Source organism: Stigmatopora nigra, chromosome 7 (assembly GCF_051989575.1).
Source record: "Stigmatopora nigra isolate UIUO_SnigA chromosome 7, RoL_Snig_1.1, whole genome shotgun sequence".
NCBI classification, from domain to species: Eukaryota; Metazoa; Chordata; class Actinopteri; order Syngnathiformes; family Syngnathidae; genus Stigmatopora; species Stigmatopora nigra.
Window position 1 is genome coordinate 9,214,480 of NC_135514.1, and position 21,300 is coordinate 9,235,779.

Below are 21,300 nucleotides of genomic sequence, written 5' to 3' on the forward strand. Positions count from 1 at the left end.
TGAGTCATGGGCCTCTAATGAAACAAAAAGATAACCTTAAGATAATTTTAAAACCATTTCTATTTAAAATGGCATTGCTAAATTATGGGCAAAAATGATTGTTGCTGAATTGATTTGTTTGATTCTATACCAATCAATACATTGTTACACTCCTGGTTGTAAAAGTAAACAATGACAAAACTTAAATCAAGTTGTGATTTAATTTTAATTATTCATAGTTTCACCACAATGGAATCAAAGACCCCAAGACTAAATATACAAACTTCTGTAGTATATTTTTCAATCAAAATGTATTCCTTAAGATTTGGATAACTATTTGTTATACAATAACATAATAAAATATAAAAGATGGTTGCTCAAATTAAGTAGCACACAAATTGCAACTACTAATGGATGAACTAATAACTGTGTCGCCATTTTGTGACGTCATTTTTACCTCCACATAAAGTGATATATAAATACTAGAACACAGGTGCATGTGTTAATAATTCACGTCTAGTTTAAAGGGGATAATCTGGAATATTCGCATTTTGATTGTTTTAAAATATTGATACAATATTCCCCCGCACTAAGGGTGTCTACTTTTGGAAAATTAGCCTTTAAAGCATTTCCCCTCTATCAGAAATATACATGTTTTTACAGTTTATTCAGCAAGATTCCTTTCCCCTGCGATGTATATGAGATCGGTGTTGTCTTGTCTTTAAAAAATAAAATTATGAACAAAACTGCAAAAAGTGTACAGTTTAATACATGGTGCTAGAAACGACAAAGATGAATTTTAGCCAGCATCATCCTCCTCCATCCTAGCCACGCTCCTTCAACCCAGCCAAGCCAGAGCAGCAAAGATGGCGGCCACTTCTGGAGCTGCGAGCGGCCGCAGCTCTAACGCAGGCTTGGAAGCCACTATGGATCGCCGCTTTCAAGGAATATCCAACACCATGGAGTCTATCCAGAGCCTCTCCAGCTGGTGCATTGAGAACAAGAAGCAGAGCACCCTTGTCGTTCGCTACTGGATGAAGTGGTTAAAAAAATGTAAGTAGCCCGAACGAGTTCCAGCTAAGCTAAATGAAGGCTAAAGTGTGGCCTCAAGTACATTCAAGTACGCTTCAGATGTCCAGGAGATCAATTTGTGTGGATCCCAAAATGAAATTTAGAGGATTTCCATCTTTTTGAGATGATAACCAGGTCGCGCTATGTGTCATTAGCCGCCAATTACTGCTAAGTTATTGCTAATGGCTGCGCCTGGTTGAATGCCATCTTGCTGCTAAACAGCCGGGCCTCCAGGTTCAAATAGTTCTTTCTGGACATCGAGATGGTGGTAGCCCCCACATGGTTTAAAATAACAACTATCGATCTACGAGAAGCTGATAAAAGCTACGTTTTTTGATTTGTGACGTTTAAGACAAATCAACGCGTGTTCAAATTGTTGTCTCAAAAACTAGATAGACAGTCGTCAATAATGCGTTAGTTTCATTAACTGTTACATTTATCTATGCTCAAATTTGCTCTTCTTTTGGCCTCGTGTACTTATTTTATTAGATGGAGGGTACCTTTGTAAAGTATACATGAAAGATCAAGGATTTGTTTACATCCATTTCAAAGGAGACTTTAAGATTGCAATTAAAGTTTAACAGACAGTCATGTTGATGTGTGTGTATGTATGTTTTTTTTTTTTTTTTGCTATGCTAAATATTGTTCCTATTTCTTATGCATGTTCTGTTTTGATCTGTAAGATGCTGCAAAATAGTGATGCATCCGGCCTGAGAAACCAACATTATTGCCAAGTTTAGCCCGGGTTGAAAATGGAATATTGTGCTGATTGTAAACGACTTTTGGTTCTTTTGGAAAGTTATTACAGAGGAACAAGTTGGTAAAAGTGATGCCAACCCATCAAATTGCTGATTGTTTTTCAGCCTCCTCTAACTAATTATCGTTATCTGTCCTGAAAAAAGCACATTGGTCAATCAGAACTTGAGCCAATAGTTTGTATTGAACATAAAAGTGGGTATGTATGATTGTGAAAGTGAATGGTTGTTCTTCTCCTTCTGCCCTGCGATTGGCTGGCAACCAACATGCCCCATGACTACTGCCCGTAGTTGGTTGTGATAAGCTCAAGCACCCCTGCAACTCTTGCATGAAAGTGGTATGGAAAATAAATGAAGGAAAATCATCATTTGAACGAAAAGGTAGATTTTAAATTAGGATACTTGAGGTCAAGGTTAGTTTTGTCATTTCTGCTTAATCTCAACAGAAACTCTGTTTTTAACTGCAAGGTGTCCTTGAGTACTGCTCCCCAAAATGGCTGTTTGCTGGTTGAAGTGTCATCGCAATCCTGTTTTCCCCCCATATACTTGTCTGTCCTTCATTACAGTGTCTTTGTGCCTTATTGTACGTATGACTTTTTACTACTACACCTATATGGTAGGTACATGCTCCCTTAGCTTGTTATTAAACCACAATTATGAGAAATGATTAACACAATGTGCTTAAACAAATATTTTGTTGGATCCAGATTATACATAAAATATTTCATTATTGGTTTAAAATATCAAGAGATTGTTGTTCAATGGACACGCATTAAAATAATTCTATTTACTGTCCTGATTCATATATGAACAGTGAATTAGCTGAACAGTGCTAAACATTACTTTAAATTCAAGATTGTTAATTATTTATAGCCAGTTTTTATTGAGGTATTTGTATTAATGTTAGAACATAGTGCAACATTGATAATTGCCCTTACAAAGTTGTTATAACCTCTGGATTTTGGATTGTTGAGATGTGTGTTTTTGATAAGAAGTATTCTGTGACACACCTCCTCCACACTTCTTTTAACAGTGTTTAGTTTAACGTTTGGAGTAAGGTCAGTATTTTAAAATGTTATCCAGAAGAGTACAAAGCTCATGTAAACACAGAGCCATGGTACGGGAGTACAAACCGTTGATTGGAAATACGCCAGTGCGCATTTAGTGGTCTTGTTGTTAGTTAGAAACTACCTGTTAAATGTGGGAGTAAAATAACATGTCTGTAGTCTTGTTCAATTGACCTTATCTAATAGGTTGATATTATTCATAATTATTTAAGTTTAACATGGAAAAAAGACTAATTACTGATGAGTTTTTGTGTTGTTGAGAAACTCCTGCGTCTTGAACCAATGCCCCTGTAGCTCTTAAATGATTTACTGACAAGGAGGACATTGCATTATGGTGCCCAGGTCCATTTTGTATAATGTAGATACAATATATACAATATACAATACTTTTTTTTTCATTGCCCATATCGTGAAATGCTGAGGTGAATGCATATGAAAAAATACTTAACCTTTATGCTTTGGATTTACGTACGTTTAGGTACGTGATAAAACGACACATTCAGTTTACACCCTTTTCTCTTCGTGCAGCTTGCTAGGAACTATAGCTGTTTGTTTTTTATGCGTCGACGTACACGCACGGTTATTTGCTGTCTGTCATGGAGTGTGTCAATGGCTTTTTGGCACAATTGCCACGTCTGCAGATATTTTGCCATCAACCTATTTTGACAAATTACTGCCCCGTTACCCCAAATACATAAGCCCTTATTTGTTTGTGTATGTTATGTTATTTGGGAGTCGCTGCAGCATTGCTGGCAGACCCCGCGGTTCCTTGTGTGGCCAAGGCGAACACTGAATGGATTGATTGTTGTTGGCTCCTGTTCTGCCAAGGGTTTGCCAAATTTCTAGTGGTGCTTCCCAGGGTATCAGCAAATAAATTACAACTCCCGTCACATCTTCTTTTGAATTCATATTGTTTTATTGCAATTTGGGTTTTGTATAATCACGCACATCGTAAAAACAGACCAGCGGCCACGAGCGGCACTGCAGTCTATGGAATTATGGTTTTGTGACTATGCTAAAATATTGATAGATGTTGACATTGATATGCCTATTGTTTCACTAGTGGGAACAAAGAAGACAAATTAAGCATATTTTTTTAGACTAAATTTAACACTTGCCTCACTTGGCGTGGGCTCCATTCCTGCTGGTATGATTGTGAGTGCTGATGGTTGTTTGTGTCTCTGTCTGCCTTTGGCCCAAAGTCAGTTGGGATAGGCTCTGGCAACTTTTACTGCAATTTTGTATTTATTTTTCCTATAAAATCAAAATCAGGAACTGGTTATCAATGAAGCTGTCCTGTAGAAATGCTGCAAATTTTGCTTTACTACAAAATTTTCACACCCGCTCTGCTTTTTTTCCTTATTTATGATATATTTAGATTTTTTTAAAGTATGTTTAGAATGTTGGTGAAGTTTTTTTTAACTAGGCATTGTAGAATTTAATAATATAGACCATTTTCCCCTAAATTCCTTCAACATGCATTGACTAAAAAATCAAATTCATCTGAATAATTGCCAATCATCAATTCTTTGGTCCATCTAAAGGAAAAACATGTACATGTATTGCTGATTCCTTTCTTCTTCTACTCCTTTCTAAAAAGTAATAGATACAAGCAACTTTCTTTAATCATTCTACAACAATGTCCATGTGGGACTATCTTCAAAGCTAAAAGTTCAACCTGATAAAACACGTCATGAAAATATTATTTATGGATTATTCCTATTGTACTCGTTTCTATATTTCCGAGTCTTTTTACATTTCTTTTTTTCAGCCGACAACAATCACCGTTTGAATCTCTTCTACCTTGCTAATGACGTCATACAGAACTGCAAAAGAAAGAATGCGATTGTTTTCCGTTCTGCCTTTGCTGAGGTTCTCCCAAATGCTACTCTTCTAATCAAGTGAGTGCCTAACATTTTGGCCATATGTTCTTTTATATCTCTTTCCACATAAATTAAATGCGTGCTGGTGTTTAAACATATTTTGTGTGTGTGTCGTCAGGGACGCGAAGGTCCGAAAATCGGTGGAAAGGATCTTGTCAATCTGGGAGGAACGCAGTGTGTATCCTGAGGAACTCATCGCTCAATTGAAAAGCAATCTGGCCAAGAAAGAAAAAGAGCGTGAGAAGAATAAGGAAAAAGAAAAGGTGAAAGAAAAGGAGAAAGGAAAAGAGTCGCCACCCGTGACTTGTAAGTGTGAAATTTGTCAGCATTTGTCAACATTGTGAACTTTACAAACTCCTGCACAAGAGGTCCTTAGTTCACTGTAATGATTTAACTGAAGCACAAGGCTTAATTTTAATGTGATTTTGAATGCTAGCTCCGGTCAAAACAAAGGCTGCAATCAAGTCCAAGATTGTTGAAGAGTTTACGGTAAGTCTCATGCAATTGTCTATGCATTTTCTACTGTGGTGGAGTGTTTCTAAATAATCATGTTCTCTCTTCTTTTGTAGCCCAGCACCCTAGTAGAGCAGCTGTCCGGATACCAGCAGGCAGTGGCAGAAGAGGAGTTTAGGGAGAAGCAGCTGGCAACTCTCACGTTGGACATTTGCAGCACAGAGGCTCTCAAGAGGCTGAAAGGTTAGAATCCATCCATGGATAGATATTCATTTTATTGTAATATTGACTGGAGTTGTTTCTAACACCTTCTTGCGCAAACCTTAAAACACCTTTCAGATAAGGCCGGAGGGAACAAGTTTGCCAAGGACTTTGAAGAAGGCAGTCAAAAACTGCAGGAGTTTGTCAGCTTCCTGGAGGAGGAGTTGAAGACGGGGCCCCCACTGCTGGAAGCTTTGGGGGACGCTGACATTTTCTACAAGATGCAATACAAGGAGGTCAAGATTGTCGCTAATGTGAGTGTTTACACTTGAAGTCATTTTTCTGTGGCTAAACTATTAGCAAGTATCCGTGGAATACATTGATGCTGGCTATCTACCTTATTTTCACGACTACAAGGCGCACCACATTTAAAGGCGCACCCTCAATGAATGACACATTTTAATTTTTTTTCCCATATATAAACCACACTGGATTATAAGGTGCCCTGTCTATTTTGGAGAAAATTTAAGACTTAAGTGCGCCTTATAGACGTGAAAATACGGTGAGTCAATATTTGGAATGAAAATGCTTTCTCTCCACCTACACAGGCATACAGTGCTTTTGCAAACAGAGTGACGAGTCTCAAAAGGAAACTGGACTCCCTCAAAGCGACTTTACCAGGGCCCGAAGACTCGCCCATCCCCTCACCGTCTGCAGATGCCCCCTCTCCCACTGGCTCGGACTCCCCCCTCCTGGGGTTGGGTGTTACCAGAGCACAGGTGGACCCGGAGTTGGATGGAAAAGCCATGGATGACGGGGACCTTCCGAGTGACAGCCGAGAGGACTTTGATATGTCTGATGAAGAGGCACGCTCGTCTTCAACAATTGGTCAGCCCACACAACAGAATTTATTTGTACATAATGGCCTTTTGTTGACTGTAATGTATTGAAATCCACAACCTTCTGTATGTGATTGAACAGATGACAAGGCAGGAGAAATTTCCCCTGCAGTACTCAAGTTAAATGCAGACTCCAAAACTCCAACCACACCTACAAATTCTTCAAAGGCAAAAACTGCTGCCATGGTCAATCCAGCCACACCTACTTCTGCTTCACAAACCCCATCCACAACATTGGGAGTCAACATGGCCAAGGTGGACCTGGGAAAAATCAGCTCCATCCTCAATTCTCTCACAGCTGCCATGAAGAACACAGGTATGCTTGTTATTTTTTTCAATATCAGAGAAGCTTTTTATCACCATTACGTTCAGATATAATCACAAAAGAATAACCTTTATTGTCATTGCACACAGCACAAATACAGAGCAATAAAGCTGAAGAAGGTGGCATGGATTTCAATCCATTTTTCCAGTTTTCTGTCGTAGCAAAGGAAATGTCAGAAGGGGTTGCTAGAGGTCATGGTGTATGTTTTTATAACAGATAGGTTATTGTATCGTTTTAAAATAATACATTGGTGGTCCAGTGGAGAAGTGGATCGCATATCCGCCTCGCAGTTCTGAGACTGAGGGTTCAAACCCCAGAGGGTCCGACTTGTTCTTGTTTGTATAGCTGATAACTGCATTTCAGGGTGTAATACCTATTTAATTGGTCTTCTTTCTTGCTCATCTGTCAAAGCAGGTAGCCCGTCATCTCGGCCCTGCCCAGCAAAACCTGTCATGGCTTCAGCCCAATCTATATCTTCCAAAGCCACCCCAACAAACCCTGCTCTTGCCAGTATTTTGTCACGTGTTGATATTAGCCCAGAAGGAATACTGAGTGCACTGTCTAAAAAAAGCACACCAGGTATAAAAAGCATTTGCACAAAAAGTCAAAAGTAAGAAATGATTCATTCCCTGTATATATTTTTTATTCCAGGATTGTCCTCTCTTCTGCAAACTGTCACAAACTCTGCTCAGTCCACTCGAGCTTCACCAGAAGCAGCAGCAGCATCATCGGCAAAGATTTCTAAAACTAAACCCACATTGGGGAAAAGCCTCAAGCGAGACACACCTGGCAGGAACAGAGTCTGGGAGAAGAACCGTCAGCTGTCTCTGTCCCCCCCACCCCCTCCTCCCCGCGTGCCCCCCATTCTCACTTCTCCCAGCCTCGATTCTAAAATCAACAGTTTCTTACAGGGTAATCCAGGTTTTAGCCTAGCCCTAGGCGACTCTAGTCCAGATGCGGTAGATGGGACCCCGGTGAGGGATGAGGCTGCCGGGACCCCCACCCAAGATGAGATCATGGATGCTCCTGGAAGTGGTCCCGAGTCCTTGGGCTCCTCAGGTGGTAACAATCTTTCGCCAACGGCATATCGCAGCGAGCCCTGGGATGCCGTGATCACGTCATCTGGAAGTAACAACGACAGCGACAAGAGTGGGAGGAAACCGCTGACCTCTGGCCACAGCGGTGACCTTATGAAAGCCACGAAAGATGCACAGCATAGTCAGGGTCTTAACGCAAGAGGGAAGGGAGAGCGCAGGCTCACCGCAGACTCCCGAAAAGCTAGAGCAGGCTCGGAAGAAGCTCAGAGTGGAAAAAGAAACGATAAGCCCGAAGCTCGATCGTCCCCAGGTAGGGAGAAAAAAGACGGCGGTGGGTACCATCGCATCGAAACCCTAGTTTCACCCTGTGCCGAGGGTGCGCCCATTGAGACGGTGGGCTATTCCAACCACCCCCTGGCAGGAGAGCGAATTAAGACGGTGGAGAGCATGCGTGTGTTTGGCCGAGACACTCGGCGAGGGGGAGGAGACGCCTCTCGTCCCGGGACGTCAATGTGGTACGAAGAAGAAGAATACATGGAAGCTCATTCGGCCTCCCCCCACGGGGTCCCCCAGCCGCTTAGCATTGGACTGGGAGGCAGTGTGGACATGTCCGCCGCCGTTCTGCCCCCACATCATCTTCTCGGTCACCTGCCTCCGCCCCTCCCAATGCCTCACCCTCTCCCTCCCCCACCTCAAAACCCTTTTCAAATGCTTTACCATGCTGAAGGTGTCCAAGCACCTCCCCCTTCTCACCTCCTTCACCCGGCTCTACCACCAGCCCATTTCTTTGGCGCACCCCCCGCCATCCGTCCAGCTCCCCCACCTCCCATGTCGCCCACACTGTCTCCATCATTGCCCCCGGGGGTCATGGTCGGGGGACTTTTAGTACCCGTCGAGCGGATGCAGGGTGGCCCTCTGCCCGAGCGAGGGGGCCACAGGGGCAACAGGTCCTCCAATCGCCCGCTCATGTCATTATTAGGCGATGCTCCCAAACTGCCACGTACCGGCACGGTAAAAGAGCCCTTTGCCGCCCACCACACGCCTCCAATCCACCGCCCAGGTGCCCCCGGCGCACCTCCACCCCTGCTGGGCCGAGTGAAGGAACACCCTCCGGCCACGTCACCTACGACACCCAATTCTTCCCCGGGAGTCCCCAGCACGGCGGCTCCCGGGCAGCCCCCCGCTAGTCCTCCCAGTCAGTCCCGCAACCAAGCTCCCAACCCCGTTCCCCTCCTGGCGCTACCTACTCAAAGACCCCCCTTGCTCTCTAGCCACCACCTATCTCGACACTTTAACCAAGATAATAACCAAGGCGGCGGGAGGTTCCGGGGCAACAAGCGTGCCGGCCCTCCCTTCACAGGTGGCCCCATTCACGGGCAGAAGAGACCCTTCAAACCACCACGCTTCTAAAGTGGTCAGCTGTGACGTGCCCAGAGGCGGGAGCGGAGCGCAAGCTACAACGCTAGCCTAAACCCAACACCCTGTGTGTTTTCCTTGCTGGTATGAGCCTAGGTATATTTACATACTTTGAAATCATAACCCTTTTGTGTAAATAGTCAGTCAATTAAATGTTGAAAAACTAGTTAGTCCACAGTGTTGTATCAGCTGCTGTCCAGACTCAAGTTTGGCATCTTCAGCGCACGTTTAGAAGTCCAAAGCAAACAAGCATAGAGGCTACAAATTCTTACAAAATTTCTTAAAAGATGTCAGACGTTTCATCAGAGCGTTAGCTGTCTCACTACATAGGAAGAAAATGTTACATGATCCAAGTTATGAAACATTACATCCAAAGTCCCTTTTTTCCCTCTCTGAACGCATGAATGTGTGCACTTGTCCTATGGCGGGGTTTGAAGAGGTTTCCTGATGTAAATAACCCTTGTCCTCTTACACTAGAAGTTTTCTCTTCTTGCTTGTCCCTTCCCCGACTTTGTAATTCTAAGCTTGTAAATATAAATGAGTGACTGACTGTTTTTCCCCCCTCTTCAAGCTCTTGTAAATGATGCTCAGTGCTGCAGCTTGTCTTTTATTGTTATTGAGGCCTGGGAAAAGATCACTTAGGACGAATTTCTGTTTTTATTTGCTTTTTTTGCTTTTTTTTTTAATCGATCGCCTGGAAAAGGGGAGCTACTTATGTATTTAATTAGGGATGGGCATACTACTTTACTGTTTTCCAGTCTAAAAGACACCATGTCTTTGTCTGAGTGACAGCCACTCAATGACCCCCAAATATTTGACCCTGAAACAAGGTTGTATTTGGAGAAGGTTTTACGTCCTGGTAAAATTCATTTTAATATTTTAAGTCAATGTAGTAAAATGCTCATCCCTAATTTTAAAGTGTTTTTTTTTTTGCAGGTTGCGTTTCAGTTTAGCATCTCAATTGGAGAGCATTTATTGGGTTCTGCGAGTACTTTCAGAAGCTCCTGCATGTCCTGACTTGAATAAAATCCACAGTTTGAATTAAAGTGGGGCGTTAGGGATTATCTTAATCGGTTTTGAATAAATAGCGCTTTGTAGTTAATGTGCTCATCTTTTTCTTACAAAAAAAGGCACCAAGCTGTCATGGTAGAGTAGAAAACATAAACATGTGGCAGCATCACAGTTGATGATGAAACACAATTGCACTAAGGATTGCTCTGACTACTGTTTGTTTCAATACTTGAGTTGCAATATTGCTCTCTTCTCTTCACTGTCTTTAATGTCGTCTGCTTTTTGCAAGTCTGTGCACTCGCAATTTTGTTCACCTGAAATGAGCAGTCCAAAGATATAGGGAATAAAAAAGGCAACTGGCCTTTCTTCCCCACTGTTGGTTTTTAGGCTCCCACCACTTCCCTTGCATTTTTATTACGCTAACAAAATAGTAGTATGACAGTGTGCTCAAGTGGAAGCTTTTTATTTTTTTTCTTCCTTTGTTTGCCTAGCCACATTTTCATGCTGCAGTTGTATTGTTTAGTTTACAAAACGTTCAATTCAAGGCCCCCACTACTTTGCAGTGTATTAAAGAAATGTCCCTGGCCATTATATGCAGGAACATGGTATATATTCTCTTTCACTACTGTCACATATAAGTAATGTCTTGTTCTATAACCTCAGTTTAGCTGTTTCTGTCCCACTCTGCTCAACTGTCACTTCAGTAATGTTTTACCATTATTAGTGTCTTAATTCGAGTTATACAAGCATGCCTTTGTTTTTTCCCCCCATCAATTCAGTTGATAAACATCGAGCCCTCCCCCCCCCTGTTTCATAGTATGTATAATGTTACGTAAATAATCTATTTGAAATCAATGGGTTATTTTGAGATCAGTTATTCCTAGAAGTCGTGTTCTGTACTTTTTTTTATTACAAAAATATTTTTGGAAGAAGTCGATCACGTTTAGAAAATATTACTTTTTTCATCGCCACACGTGAAATAATAGTAAAGGGGTAATGTGTTGCTGGTTTGCTATTCATAGTTATTTAATATTATTATTAGTAGTATTATTATTATAACATTCTTTGAAATAATACCAGGCATTTAGTTACAGGTCAGTTTAATACCACAGAAAATGTTCAATATAACCTCTTTACTACACACTTTAAATAGACCTAAAATTAGTTATAGTTTATTTTAATGTTCTACCACCTGATAAAGACTTCTTGCATTCAATAGTGATGCCCAAGTAATCCTGGGAATGCACATTACCCAAACCCAAATGCCTTGAAGCAGCTTTGGCGTCACCGTGTGGTCAAAATGGGGTACAACAAATCATGTGGCCCAAACCACACGAGTTAAATAACCCCCTTGCCATTTAGGAATATTCCATTCCTTGTTGTACTTCAGTTGCCGTCTTGCTGAGTTATTCTGCAATAATCACTCGTTCAAAAATGAAATTCGTGAAAGTTCTTGGGTATATTTTCTCAAACTAATTTACGATTCTGTATTCGCCTAAAAATGCATGTTATGATGAGATAAAAAATATGCCAACGTGGTTTTCTTTATTTTCTTTTTATCCATACATCTTGGTACTAAGTAAAATGGTGGCGTTGATTTAAGCCGTTTCCTTAAAAATTGGGTTATTTCTGCGCAGCGTCTAGTCAGTTGTGCGCTTTTATTCCCCTTTACGCACGTTGAGACGTCACGGCGTCAGCGGCCGTCTTGTTCCGGCATCATGGCCGCGCTCGGCTAGATTCGAGAAAATTGTGTGTTCTTGTGTTTTGAGGACGTGATGGGAAACAGTTGTCCGAGATCGTGGTTTTGAGATGACGGTCACTCATCTGTGTCGGTTGCTCGGCCGACATTCGATCGCCGCTCGCGCCTTCAGGAAGTACAGCCAGGTGCGGAAGTGTTTGTTCCCCTGCTGTTAGCATGTTAGGCTAAGGTTAGCATGCTGTCAGGTTGTGATGTCATGCATGTGCGCAGTGTTGGGACTTGATTCATGTTTTCATGTGTATGTCAAGGCGATCTTAAAAATTGCTCATTTCATTGCGTTTCAGCTGGATTTAGAAGAGAGTTGGAGGAAAATGACTTTGATTTAAATTGAGGCAAAACATTTGGATAGTCTAAAAACACCATGGATGTAAACATGGAAATACTACTATAGCACAAGATCCCTCAATTTTCATTCTGCTATTACCCTTTAGTAAACAGTGGATTTGGTTTGAACATTGTGTTATTTTAAGCCCAGGAATGCTTTTCACCGAGGCATACGTGTTATGTGATGATGGAAAAAGGTATTGTTAGTTCTTTACGTCCAGAAATAGTTGCAGATTGACCCTGGTCAACAAACCATATATTTGGTGTATTAATGCTTTATACAGATTCTGATTTTTAGTCAGATCTGCATTATTTTCACCTTTAAGAACAGATGTAGATTTTTTAAAAAAGATTTTCTGCAAGAATTTTTGTTCCATATACTCTTATTTTTTTGATTGAGCAGTTTTCTATTTTTTGGCCTTAATTTCCTACAGCAAAATGTATAGCCTTTCAAATAACTGTTTTCATAGATGGTCCTTATATTTGCATTACAGTAATTGCCACTGAGCTACAGTAAATGAAATATGTGAACAGACTTTATATTCTGTTGGTTTTATAGATGTGTTGAGGAATTTGCCATTATAAATTAGGAGAATTTTGATGTTAAATTCAAGTGATCTCTCCATGTCATCCTGCTAACATTTGTTCATTTTGTCTTTAGGCGTGCCCGGAATTGCCAGAGCGAGTGCAAATCTTTGAAGCACTCAGAGAGCAAAAAGAGAAGAGGACAATTGAAGCTTCGGAAAAGCACCTCAGCATCCACATAGGTGATGGCCGGATTGTGAAGGGAACGGCTGGGGTCACAACACCGCTATCTATTTCTCAAAGTATTCGGTAAATGCACAAACAATATAAAAAAATTGCAATTATTTATGCATTTATTTTTTTGTGTAAATGACTTATTGATGTAATTTTCTCTTACAGCAAGAAAGGTGCCTTGGTGAGTAAGGTGAATGGGGAGCTGTGGGACCTTGGGCGCCCTCTGGAGGTTGACTGTCAACTGCAACTTCTTGGCTTTGACTCGCTTGAGGGAAAACAGGTCATCTTTTTAGTCATTTATTGGTTTATCGTTACGGTACAGACTTGTTTTTTTTTTTTTTTTTTGCGTAGAGTCATATATGAAATGGTGTTGACCTCAAATGGAAACCTGTTGTTTTCTAGGCAGCATGGCGAACAGGCGCATTTGTCCTTGGTGGAGTTCTGCACAGGGAGTTCGGTGCCAGAGTTTGTCGTGAGGGGGCATCAGAGTTTGGACTTTACTCTGACCACGTGTTGGAGAGCAGGTGAGACACTGCTCTTATTTGGGATGCAAAAACGTGAGCATAGAGCTGTCAAATGGTTTATTTTGTCTCATTTTTATGAGTAAAAGCACACATATGACCCAGTGTGCGTAAACTTTTAGGATTTCTATGTATCGCACACTAGGCTTATTGTCTGTAATTCATCTCAATAAATGAGTTTTGCTAAGGAAAGTTTCTTGCTTTACATATCATCAACACCCCAACTCGTTATCAAATTTGCTGATGTCCTGACCTACTTTCATTCCCCTTTTGAAATAGGAGCGCATCTTTTAGATTCCTCATCCCTTTATCAAATATCTGTTTGGCTTTTAATGTTCCACCTGCATCCTTTCTTCTCTGACAGCACCACAGTATCTCTGAATTATGTGGAGAAGAGATGCAAGGCAGCCGCTGCCCTCAAGCTTCCTTTGACCAGGCTGGAACTTGATGCAAAAGAGATCAATGAGCTCCTGCAGGTTTGACACTTTTATGTGCTATAATTAGTCAACCGTCCATCATCCTTTTAATGAGAAATGAACACCACCATTCAAAATACGTTTTCACCAAAAAAAGCCCCAAATATATATATTGTGCATGTGTTATTACCTGCAACGTAAAACCTTTATGTGGATTTTTTAGGATGACCTTCTCAGATTGCGGCTTGTTCAGGAGGAGATGAATGGCCCCACTGCTACAGTGTACAGGCATGTGCGCAATGGCATTTTAATTGTACCGTAAATACTTTAGTATTTTTACTATCTTGTTTTTTTTTTAAACAGGTGTGGAGACATCATAGGTTTCTGTAATGGCCCCCTCCTTCCACATACTGCCTTCCTCAGGGTATTCAAGATGCTCCAGGTATGTATGTCGTGTTTTTTTATAGTGATAAAGTTTGTAATCTACTCTTGACTTTGCCTTTACAACTTTTTTGATTTCATCCATTAACTGTGATAATGTGTGTGTGGGCAGTATAACAGCTACCTATATTGTAATGTTTGTTTTATTTTTAATTTTTAATAGTAATGCGCCCATATGGGCTAGCCACCTATATTTCATCGAGTACAGTGTAGAGATTTGCTGGTCTGTAAACAGTTTATTAAGACCTCATGCATATAGAGGGCTTAATGCTACTGTATGAATAGAATGATCCTCGTGGTTATTGATCCATGAGGTTTTTCCCATACTGGACTGGCCAGTTACTGTGCAGACTGCGATTCCATGGCAGCAGCAGCAGCAGGATGTTTTTTTGTTAGAGCCAGTTTCCTGGCCTTCGGGTTTTATAAACACACACACATTGTGCCTTGCATCAGAAGCTCTGTGACTCTGTGTGCATCGCTTCGCCCTTTCTCTTTAGGCCGTGTTCTCTTCCGCTCCTTTTTTCCAACTCTTTATTCAGTAGTTACATCAACGTCAATGATAACGCTTTGTCTGGGCATCTGCCCCCTTTCCCCCCTCCAAACAGCTTTCAACCCTTACCCTGGCCGATCAAAGCGAGTGCCCGGGTTTGATGCGTCTCTTTGGGGTAGCCTTTCCCAGTGAGAAGGATAAGGATGAATGGGAAAAGGAGCAAGAAGAGGCTCGCAGGAGGGACCACAGGCGTATTGGCACGGTAATATCGTTCAAAGCAAATAAGACCAATGAATTTCCTTGAGAAAGGTTAATCAATCACATATCATAGGAACCTTAACTTATTGCCTTCCATTCTTTTGAGCTGCCTGTGAAAGCTCATGTTTGTATTCTTTCACAGGACCAAGAGTTGTTCTTCTTCAATGACGTCAGTCCCGGAAGCTGTTTCTTCCTCCCTAAAGGAGCCCACGTGTACAACACCCTCACTGATTTCATCAAGGTGAGTTCCATGTCATTTCCAAATCAAGAGCATACAAAAAAAATCAGCGACATTGTTTTTTTTAATTTTTTTTTTTTTTATGGAAAAATATTTTTTCCAAGTTTTATGAGAAGAGTCACATAGCCAATCAGCAGCCATATAATCCATCACCAATTCATATATGTAATATATTCATATATTAGTGAGCCGAGGGAACCTTCAGGGGAACATGAGTGGTACCATGAATTAGAAAGGGAAATAAAAAAAATCACAATCGATGAATATAATATAAAATTGATATAAATAACTATTGAAAAGACACATTTTACAAGACACATTTATTTGAGTCAATATTTACTCCTTTTTTTTGCACTTTTGGCCCTCCATGTGCGAATGTTGTGCATGGGTATCAAACAGTCTCTTTCTGAACAACACATCCCTAAGGGTGTTTTTGTTTTTCATCAACTCAAGATATTGCACTCATTAGTATCCATTTATTGCAGTACTGCGACAGTCCAAGCACATCCTTGCACTCTTTTTGACACACAAGCATCCTTCCTTCCTCTTCCAGAGTGAGTACCGACGGCGAGGTTTCGCCGAGGTAATCACCCCGACTTTGTACAGCACCGCACTGTGGGAACGCTCGGGTCACTGGGAGCATTACAGTGACAACATGTTCACCGTCACCTCGGAGGGCTCGCAGACCTATGCGCTCAAACCCATGAACTGCCCCGCCCACTGGTACGTACACGCCCACATTGGCACCCGCATGTATAGTACAACATTAACAGGGTTTTGATTTCTCTTTCTTGCAGTCTGATGTTCGAGCAGCGCATGCGCTCGTGGCGGGAGCTTCCTTTGCGCTGGGCCGACTTCGGGGCGCTGCATCGCAACGAGCTCTCCGGCGCGCTGGGTGGTCTCACCAGGGTTCGCCGCTTCTGTCAAGACGACGCCCACATCTTCTGCGCCCCTGAGCAGGTACACATTAAAACATATTCAAGTACCCATCAACACATTTGACATTGGTACCTTGGCTATTTATTTGCCTAGGAATGTTTAATTTCACTTTATTGCATGAGAATTGGTCATTTAAAGTTTAGAGATGCATGTCTTTGAAAGTGTTACTTTTTTTCTGCCTACACCAAATCATAATGCCGCAGTTAATATCAACACCAGCCTCCATGAAATAGGAAGTAGCATTATAAACAAGTGAGGGTCCACTAATTTTTCCATCCCTTTCATCAGCCAGGTTTCATTATCATCAAAGGAAAAAAATGTGTGTTCAAAATTATCATTGTAATCAGTGGCACAATTGTATGGGAATATTTTTCCATAAGATATTTAAAAAAAAAAAACAAGATTCTTAATTGAAATTTAACATTATAATGTCTAGACTTAAGTTGGGGAATAGACATAAATACATGGCATTAAAAATACATTATCAACATTTTATAATCTGTTTATGAATTATTTTCCCCTTGCAATAAAATATAGAGCCTTAATACCATTATGACAACTGCTTGAATAACAAATTAAATGTTGGCACAGTCGATGTTGTTCCACAACAGGCTTTTCTTTTCTAATACAACTTGTAAATGGAGCACACGTGGGACCATATTACAGTGATTAGACAAGGCACACTAATAATTCCAACGACATTCCAGCTTCATGAATGAGTGGCTTTGTCCCGATCCAACCTTACACCTCAATATGTATGTAATCCTGGTCCCCCACAAAGTTCCCATGGCGATGCGAGCCCACCAGAACCCCGCCATGTGGGTCTCCTGCCGGCGCGCATCACCACGCTAACCTCTCAAATACCATTTTAATGTCTGCAGCCAGTGGGTGTCACACAAGTGTGTGGAATCCGATCTCTAAATGAGTGTCTATTAACTTTGTGTCCTCCTTTTGCCCTCCTATTTATTTCTTCATTCATTCCCCACAGCTGGAAGGCGAGATTGTGGCTTGTTTGGACTTTGTAAGAAGCATTTATCACGTGTTTGGGTTTTCCTTCCATTGCCTTCTGTCGACACGTCCCACTCCTTGCCTCGGGGAGCCGGAGCAGTGGGACCACGCCGAGCAGGTATGCACTCATTGTACCTTATGTGAACTCTTCATTCCAGTAGTACACACCACAATGAAACAAGCACAGACCACTTAAAGCAAGGGTGTCAAACTTGGGTTGGTTTGTGGGCCGTTTTAACGTCAACTTGATTTCACGTGGGTAAACCATTTTAGATATAATATTTCGATATTTTTTTTAATAAATGGATTAAAAGAACTGAATTAAAATTCCTGAATATTCAGTTTTTTCTAGAACTAAAACAATGTTCATTTTAGCTTTTTTATATATATTTTTAGATTTTACAAAAGGAATTTTGAACTAAAAACACAGAAAAATGATTAAAAATTACAATTATTGATTTAGAAGTGGGGAAATCAGGAAATTTAATATACACATATACTCTTCATTTGAATTGGATCCTAAAACAGAAAGTCAGCACTTATGATTTACTTTCTCGGGCCACACAAAATGATGCGGCAGGCCAGATTTGGCCCCCGGGCCACCACTTTGACACATGTGACTTAAACAGTCTGGTTGAACCCTCCCTTATCAAGCTTCTGTGTAGATGTTTATCTCAAAGCAGCAATTAAAGCTGATTGAATTGAGGATGGTTAAATGCACACACACACCCTCACAGGGCTGTTTTTTGTTTGTGTTTGCAGCAGCTGGAGCGGAGCCTTCAGCAGTTTGGCGAGCGCTGGGACTTGAACCCAGGAGACGGAGCCTTCTATGGGCCAAAGGTGAGGGAGCCTGTCAGTCAATCAATTAGGGATCGTGTTGGGAAGAAGTCGAGACGTCTCTTAAAAATAGCCAAGTCGGGCGTATTTATTTGTATTGGCAAGAAAATACGTGTCTGAAAATATTTAAGTGCTACACTCATTTTGTGTTTTCTTTTGGAAGCTTTCAGCGGTTGGCTTAGTGTTTCGACTTAGAAGTGGTTCTGAGAGTTGAAAGCTCAGGTGTAGCCACAGAGTGTTGAGGCAGGTCAACTCAGGGTACGCTTCAACAAACATAAATACGCTACAAAAGCAAACATTTCGCTCTCCCGTCAAGCTCCGCGTTTCTAAGTAGCAATTAGTGATACGCCAGCCTGCCTGGTGGTGGCTTGTTCCATGAGTATGTCCATCCAGAAAAATGATAAATGCAATTTCTAATGCACATGTTAGGTGTGTCTGAAATAGCATATCCCGTTCTTATAGTTTTAATGGGACATTGCAGATTGACATCCAAATGAGAGATGCTATTGGCCGACAGCACCAGTGCGCTACCATCCAGTTGGACTTTCAGCTGCCTATCAGATTTGATCTTCAGTATGTTGGGTAAGTGCTGTATTCTGCAAATCATGTACTGTGGAACTGAACAGAAATTGGCATGTATTTGTCGTACAATGTCATTGAAGTATAACTAAGATAGTTTTTTTTCATTCTTCTGTTGTATAAGTGTTTTTTTTTCTAGATTCTATATTATTTTTGGTAACTGATGGCAAATTTGTCCTCAGTTTTTTTGTCTTTACATTTAAGACATCTCACTTTTCTGGGATGCTTCTAAATTATTCCCATTTAAAAGCCACACTTGACATGAGCCATCTTACTTTTCCTGTTGAACTCAGGCGAGATGGCCAATCGCATCGGCCCGTGATGATCCACCGTGCCGTTCTGGGATCGCTTGAGAGGATGATTGCCATCTTGGCTGAAAACTTTGGAGGGAAATGGTAATAACAAATGAGACTCGATTTGTTCTTCTGAGCTGATTAAGAAGATGATGAATTTCTTATTTTTCTCTTTAAAAGGCCACTCTGGTTGTCTCCAGCGCAAATCATGGTCATCCCTGTTGAGAATAGCTGTGTGTCAGCTGCCAAACAGGTGAGTCATAAGTTTATCTTATCTCACTAATGTTTTCTTTAGAATAAAAACACTGATTCAATGTTTGTGTTCTCTCCGAAGGTGGTTCAGCAGTTTCATGAAGCTGGCTTCATGGTTGATTTGAATGAAGACAGTGGTGCCACGTTAAATAAGAAGATTCGTGCTGCTCAGCTGGCGCAGTACAACTACACATTTGGTGAATTTTCCTCACATCATGGCCCTATTTATACATTCTTTTCAAGCCTGGCTTTTTTGTGATAAACATTTTGCTTCCAGTGGTGGGAGATCAGGAGCGTGAGAGCGGCACGGTGAATGTTCGGAGTCGAGGAGGACAACAGTTGGGCAGGAGGCCCGTGGAGGAGGTTCTGGTGAGCCTCACGAAACTAAGAGACTCTAGGAAAAACCAAGACAACTTTTAAAGGAACATTACAACATAAAATGACACAAATGGACTAAACAGAAAGGCAATGTGATGTCATTGACTTCACTTTTGCGAAAATACGACGAACAGGCCTGTTTTTGCTTAGAATGCAAATTCAGATCATTGAAATAGGGCACAAAAATGGGGTGGAGAATGCTATACAATCCTTTTTAATAATTTAGTGAAAGAGTGGAGTATTGTCTACCCATCAAGTGGGAATTTAAATGTATTCACCAGTTTTTTTCCTAGCTAAATGTTTCCATACAGCCAAAAACAATAAGACAGGAAGAGGGAAGATGGGACAAAGTTGGGTGTGACAGGGCACTGTGAGTGTAAGCAATGCTCCACAAAATCATAGTATTTTTAATTCAGTCTATTTTTCATTGATATCTCTTTGCTTGCTAAACTGCTAATTCTCTTCCATCATGGTCATCTAGGTTGGGCAGCATCCGATAAAGTTGCCTTTCAAAAAGAGGCTCATTTTAGTAGGGCAAATAATCGGGTGTCATTCTTAATTTTTAGTATATTTTGATGAGATCATGTCAGAAAAATGTTTTCAGGACACTCGGGAGAAGTTTTTTTTTTAAATATATGATATGTCTTTTAACCATCTGCAAACTATTTGCGTCTCTCAGGACACTTCTGTAATGCAACCATATTCATTTTGCGTGCTGCCTGCCCTTCAGCTGGGGGAAAAAAGGCCAGCTTCAATTTACAATAAAAGTACTCAAGTTTATTCAGTCTATTTAATGTTGCTTACTCGTAAATCTCAATGCTATTGTGAGGTCACTGTGATGTGTTCACTAAATATGCCCCCCCCCCCCCTCCTTCTCTCAACCTTGCTTGGGGATGTGTCTTGCTGTGAGAATAGAGCACTGGCTTACCTTTAAAAGTGTGGAAGAAAGGGAGGATGCAGAGGAGGATTTGACTAAAATAGGAGTTGGAGCAGCAGTGTGTTTTGGTGGAAACTGCCAAGTGAAGGTAAAGGTCAAAATGATTGAATGTGTCGTTCCTTTTTTTTTTAATTAAAGAGTGGGTGACAGGATGGAAAAGACATATGTCACAACAAGAGGGTGGACAAATGGGGAAGCTTTTTAACAAAAGGCCACTGTGGAAAAATCTGAAATCTGCACTGTTTGTATGATTTATTCTTCTGGAGCGGAAAAGATCAAAATTTCTAGGACACCTGAAGAATTTGGCCTTGGCCTGACTTGGGTCCAGCTCTGTACTTAAGACTCATTTTAGGGAGCCTTTTATATTTGACAGACTAAGACCGTGAGAAAATCAGATTTTTTTTTTAATACTTTATAACTGTTCACTGTAAATTGCAGTACTTTAATATTCCTTAGTGCAGAAACTCAGATTTTTTTACTGCTTAACTCTTAATTGTAAAGTTTCCATTACTTTAATATTCTTTAATGTAATGTAACACATTTTCTTATCCTTTTCCTAAACCATAATAACTAAGGGAACACATTTTTATCATTTATTATGGAAGCATATTTAACTACATTGACTAATTAGTACTATATTGTAATTTGGGCATGAATTCTTGTATTAAGCTTTATTATCCAGCTGTCTGCTTCCCTGAAACTCAACATTTGACAAATGGTGTTGAGACATGTTCTCCATTTTGAGGTTTTAGTAATATTTTTTTCCTTTTTCTT

General features: G+C 40.9%; 1 protein-coding gene across 4 annotated transcripts; it reads left to right on the top strand.

Annotated features, from left to right (window-relative positions):
- Positions 1 to 800: 800 nt before the first annotated feature.
- On the top strand, positions 801 to 20,369 carry tars2 (threonyl-tRNA synthetase 2, mitochondrial). 4 transcript variants are annotated; one of them, XM_077720202.1, is made up of 18 exons: positions 11,708 to 11,981; positions 12,842 to 13,014; positions 13,105 to 13,219; positions 13,342 to 13,463; positions 13,825 to 13,936; positions 14,100 to 14,164; positions 14,240 to 14,318; positions 14,923 to 15,069; positions 15,208 to 15,306; positions 15,857 to 16,026; positions 16,101 to 16,263; positions 17,231 to 17,368; positions 18,013 to 18,090; positions 18,569 to 18,669; positions 18,960 to 19,061; positions 19,140 to 19,212; positions 19,294 to 19,408; positions 19,489 to 20,369. In XM_077720202.1, exons 1-18 carry the CDS (start codon positions 11,907 to 11,909, stop codon positions 19,629 to 19,631), a joined length of 2,070 nt encoding a protein of 689 aa, XP_077576328.1. In that variant the 5' UTR covers positions 11,708 to 11,906; the 3' UTR covers positions 19,632 to 20,369. The 4 variants fall into 4 exon arrangements, 1 of the variants encoding a protein (XP_077576328.1); XR_013326802.1 differs by lacking the exons at positions 11,708 to 11,981; positions 13,105 to 13,219; positions 13,342 to 13,463; ... (12 more) ...; positions 19,294 to 19,408; positions 19,489 to 20,369 and adding exons at positions 801 to 1,032; positions 4,644 to 4,773; positions 4,874 to 5,061; ... (5 more) ...; positions 7,045 to 7,212; positions 7,285 to 9,182 and having other exon boundaries at positions 12,842 to 12,987; XR_013326804.1 differs by lacking the exons at positions 11,708 to 11,981; positions 13,105 to 13,219; positions 13,342 to 13,463; ... (12 more) ...; positions 19,294 to 19,408; positions 19,489 to 20,369 and adding exons at positions 801 to 1,032; positions 4,644 to 4,773; positions 4,874 to 5,061; ... (5 more) ...; positions 7,048 to 7,212; positions 7,285 to 9,182 and having other exon boundaries at positions 12,842 to 12,987.
- The last annotated feature ends 931 nt before the right edge of the window (positions 20,370 to 21,300 follow it).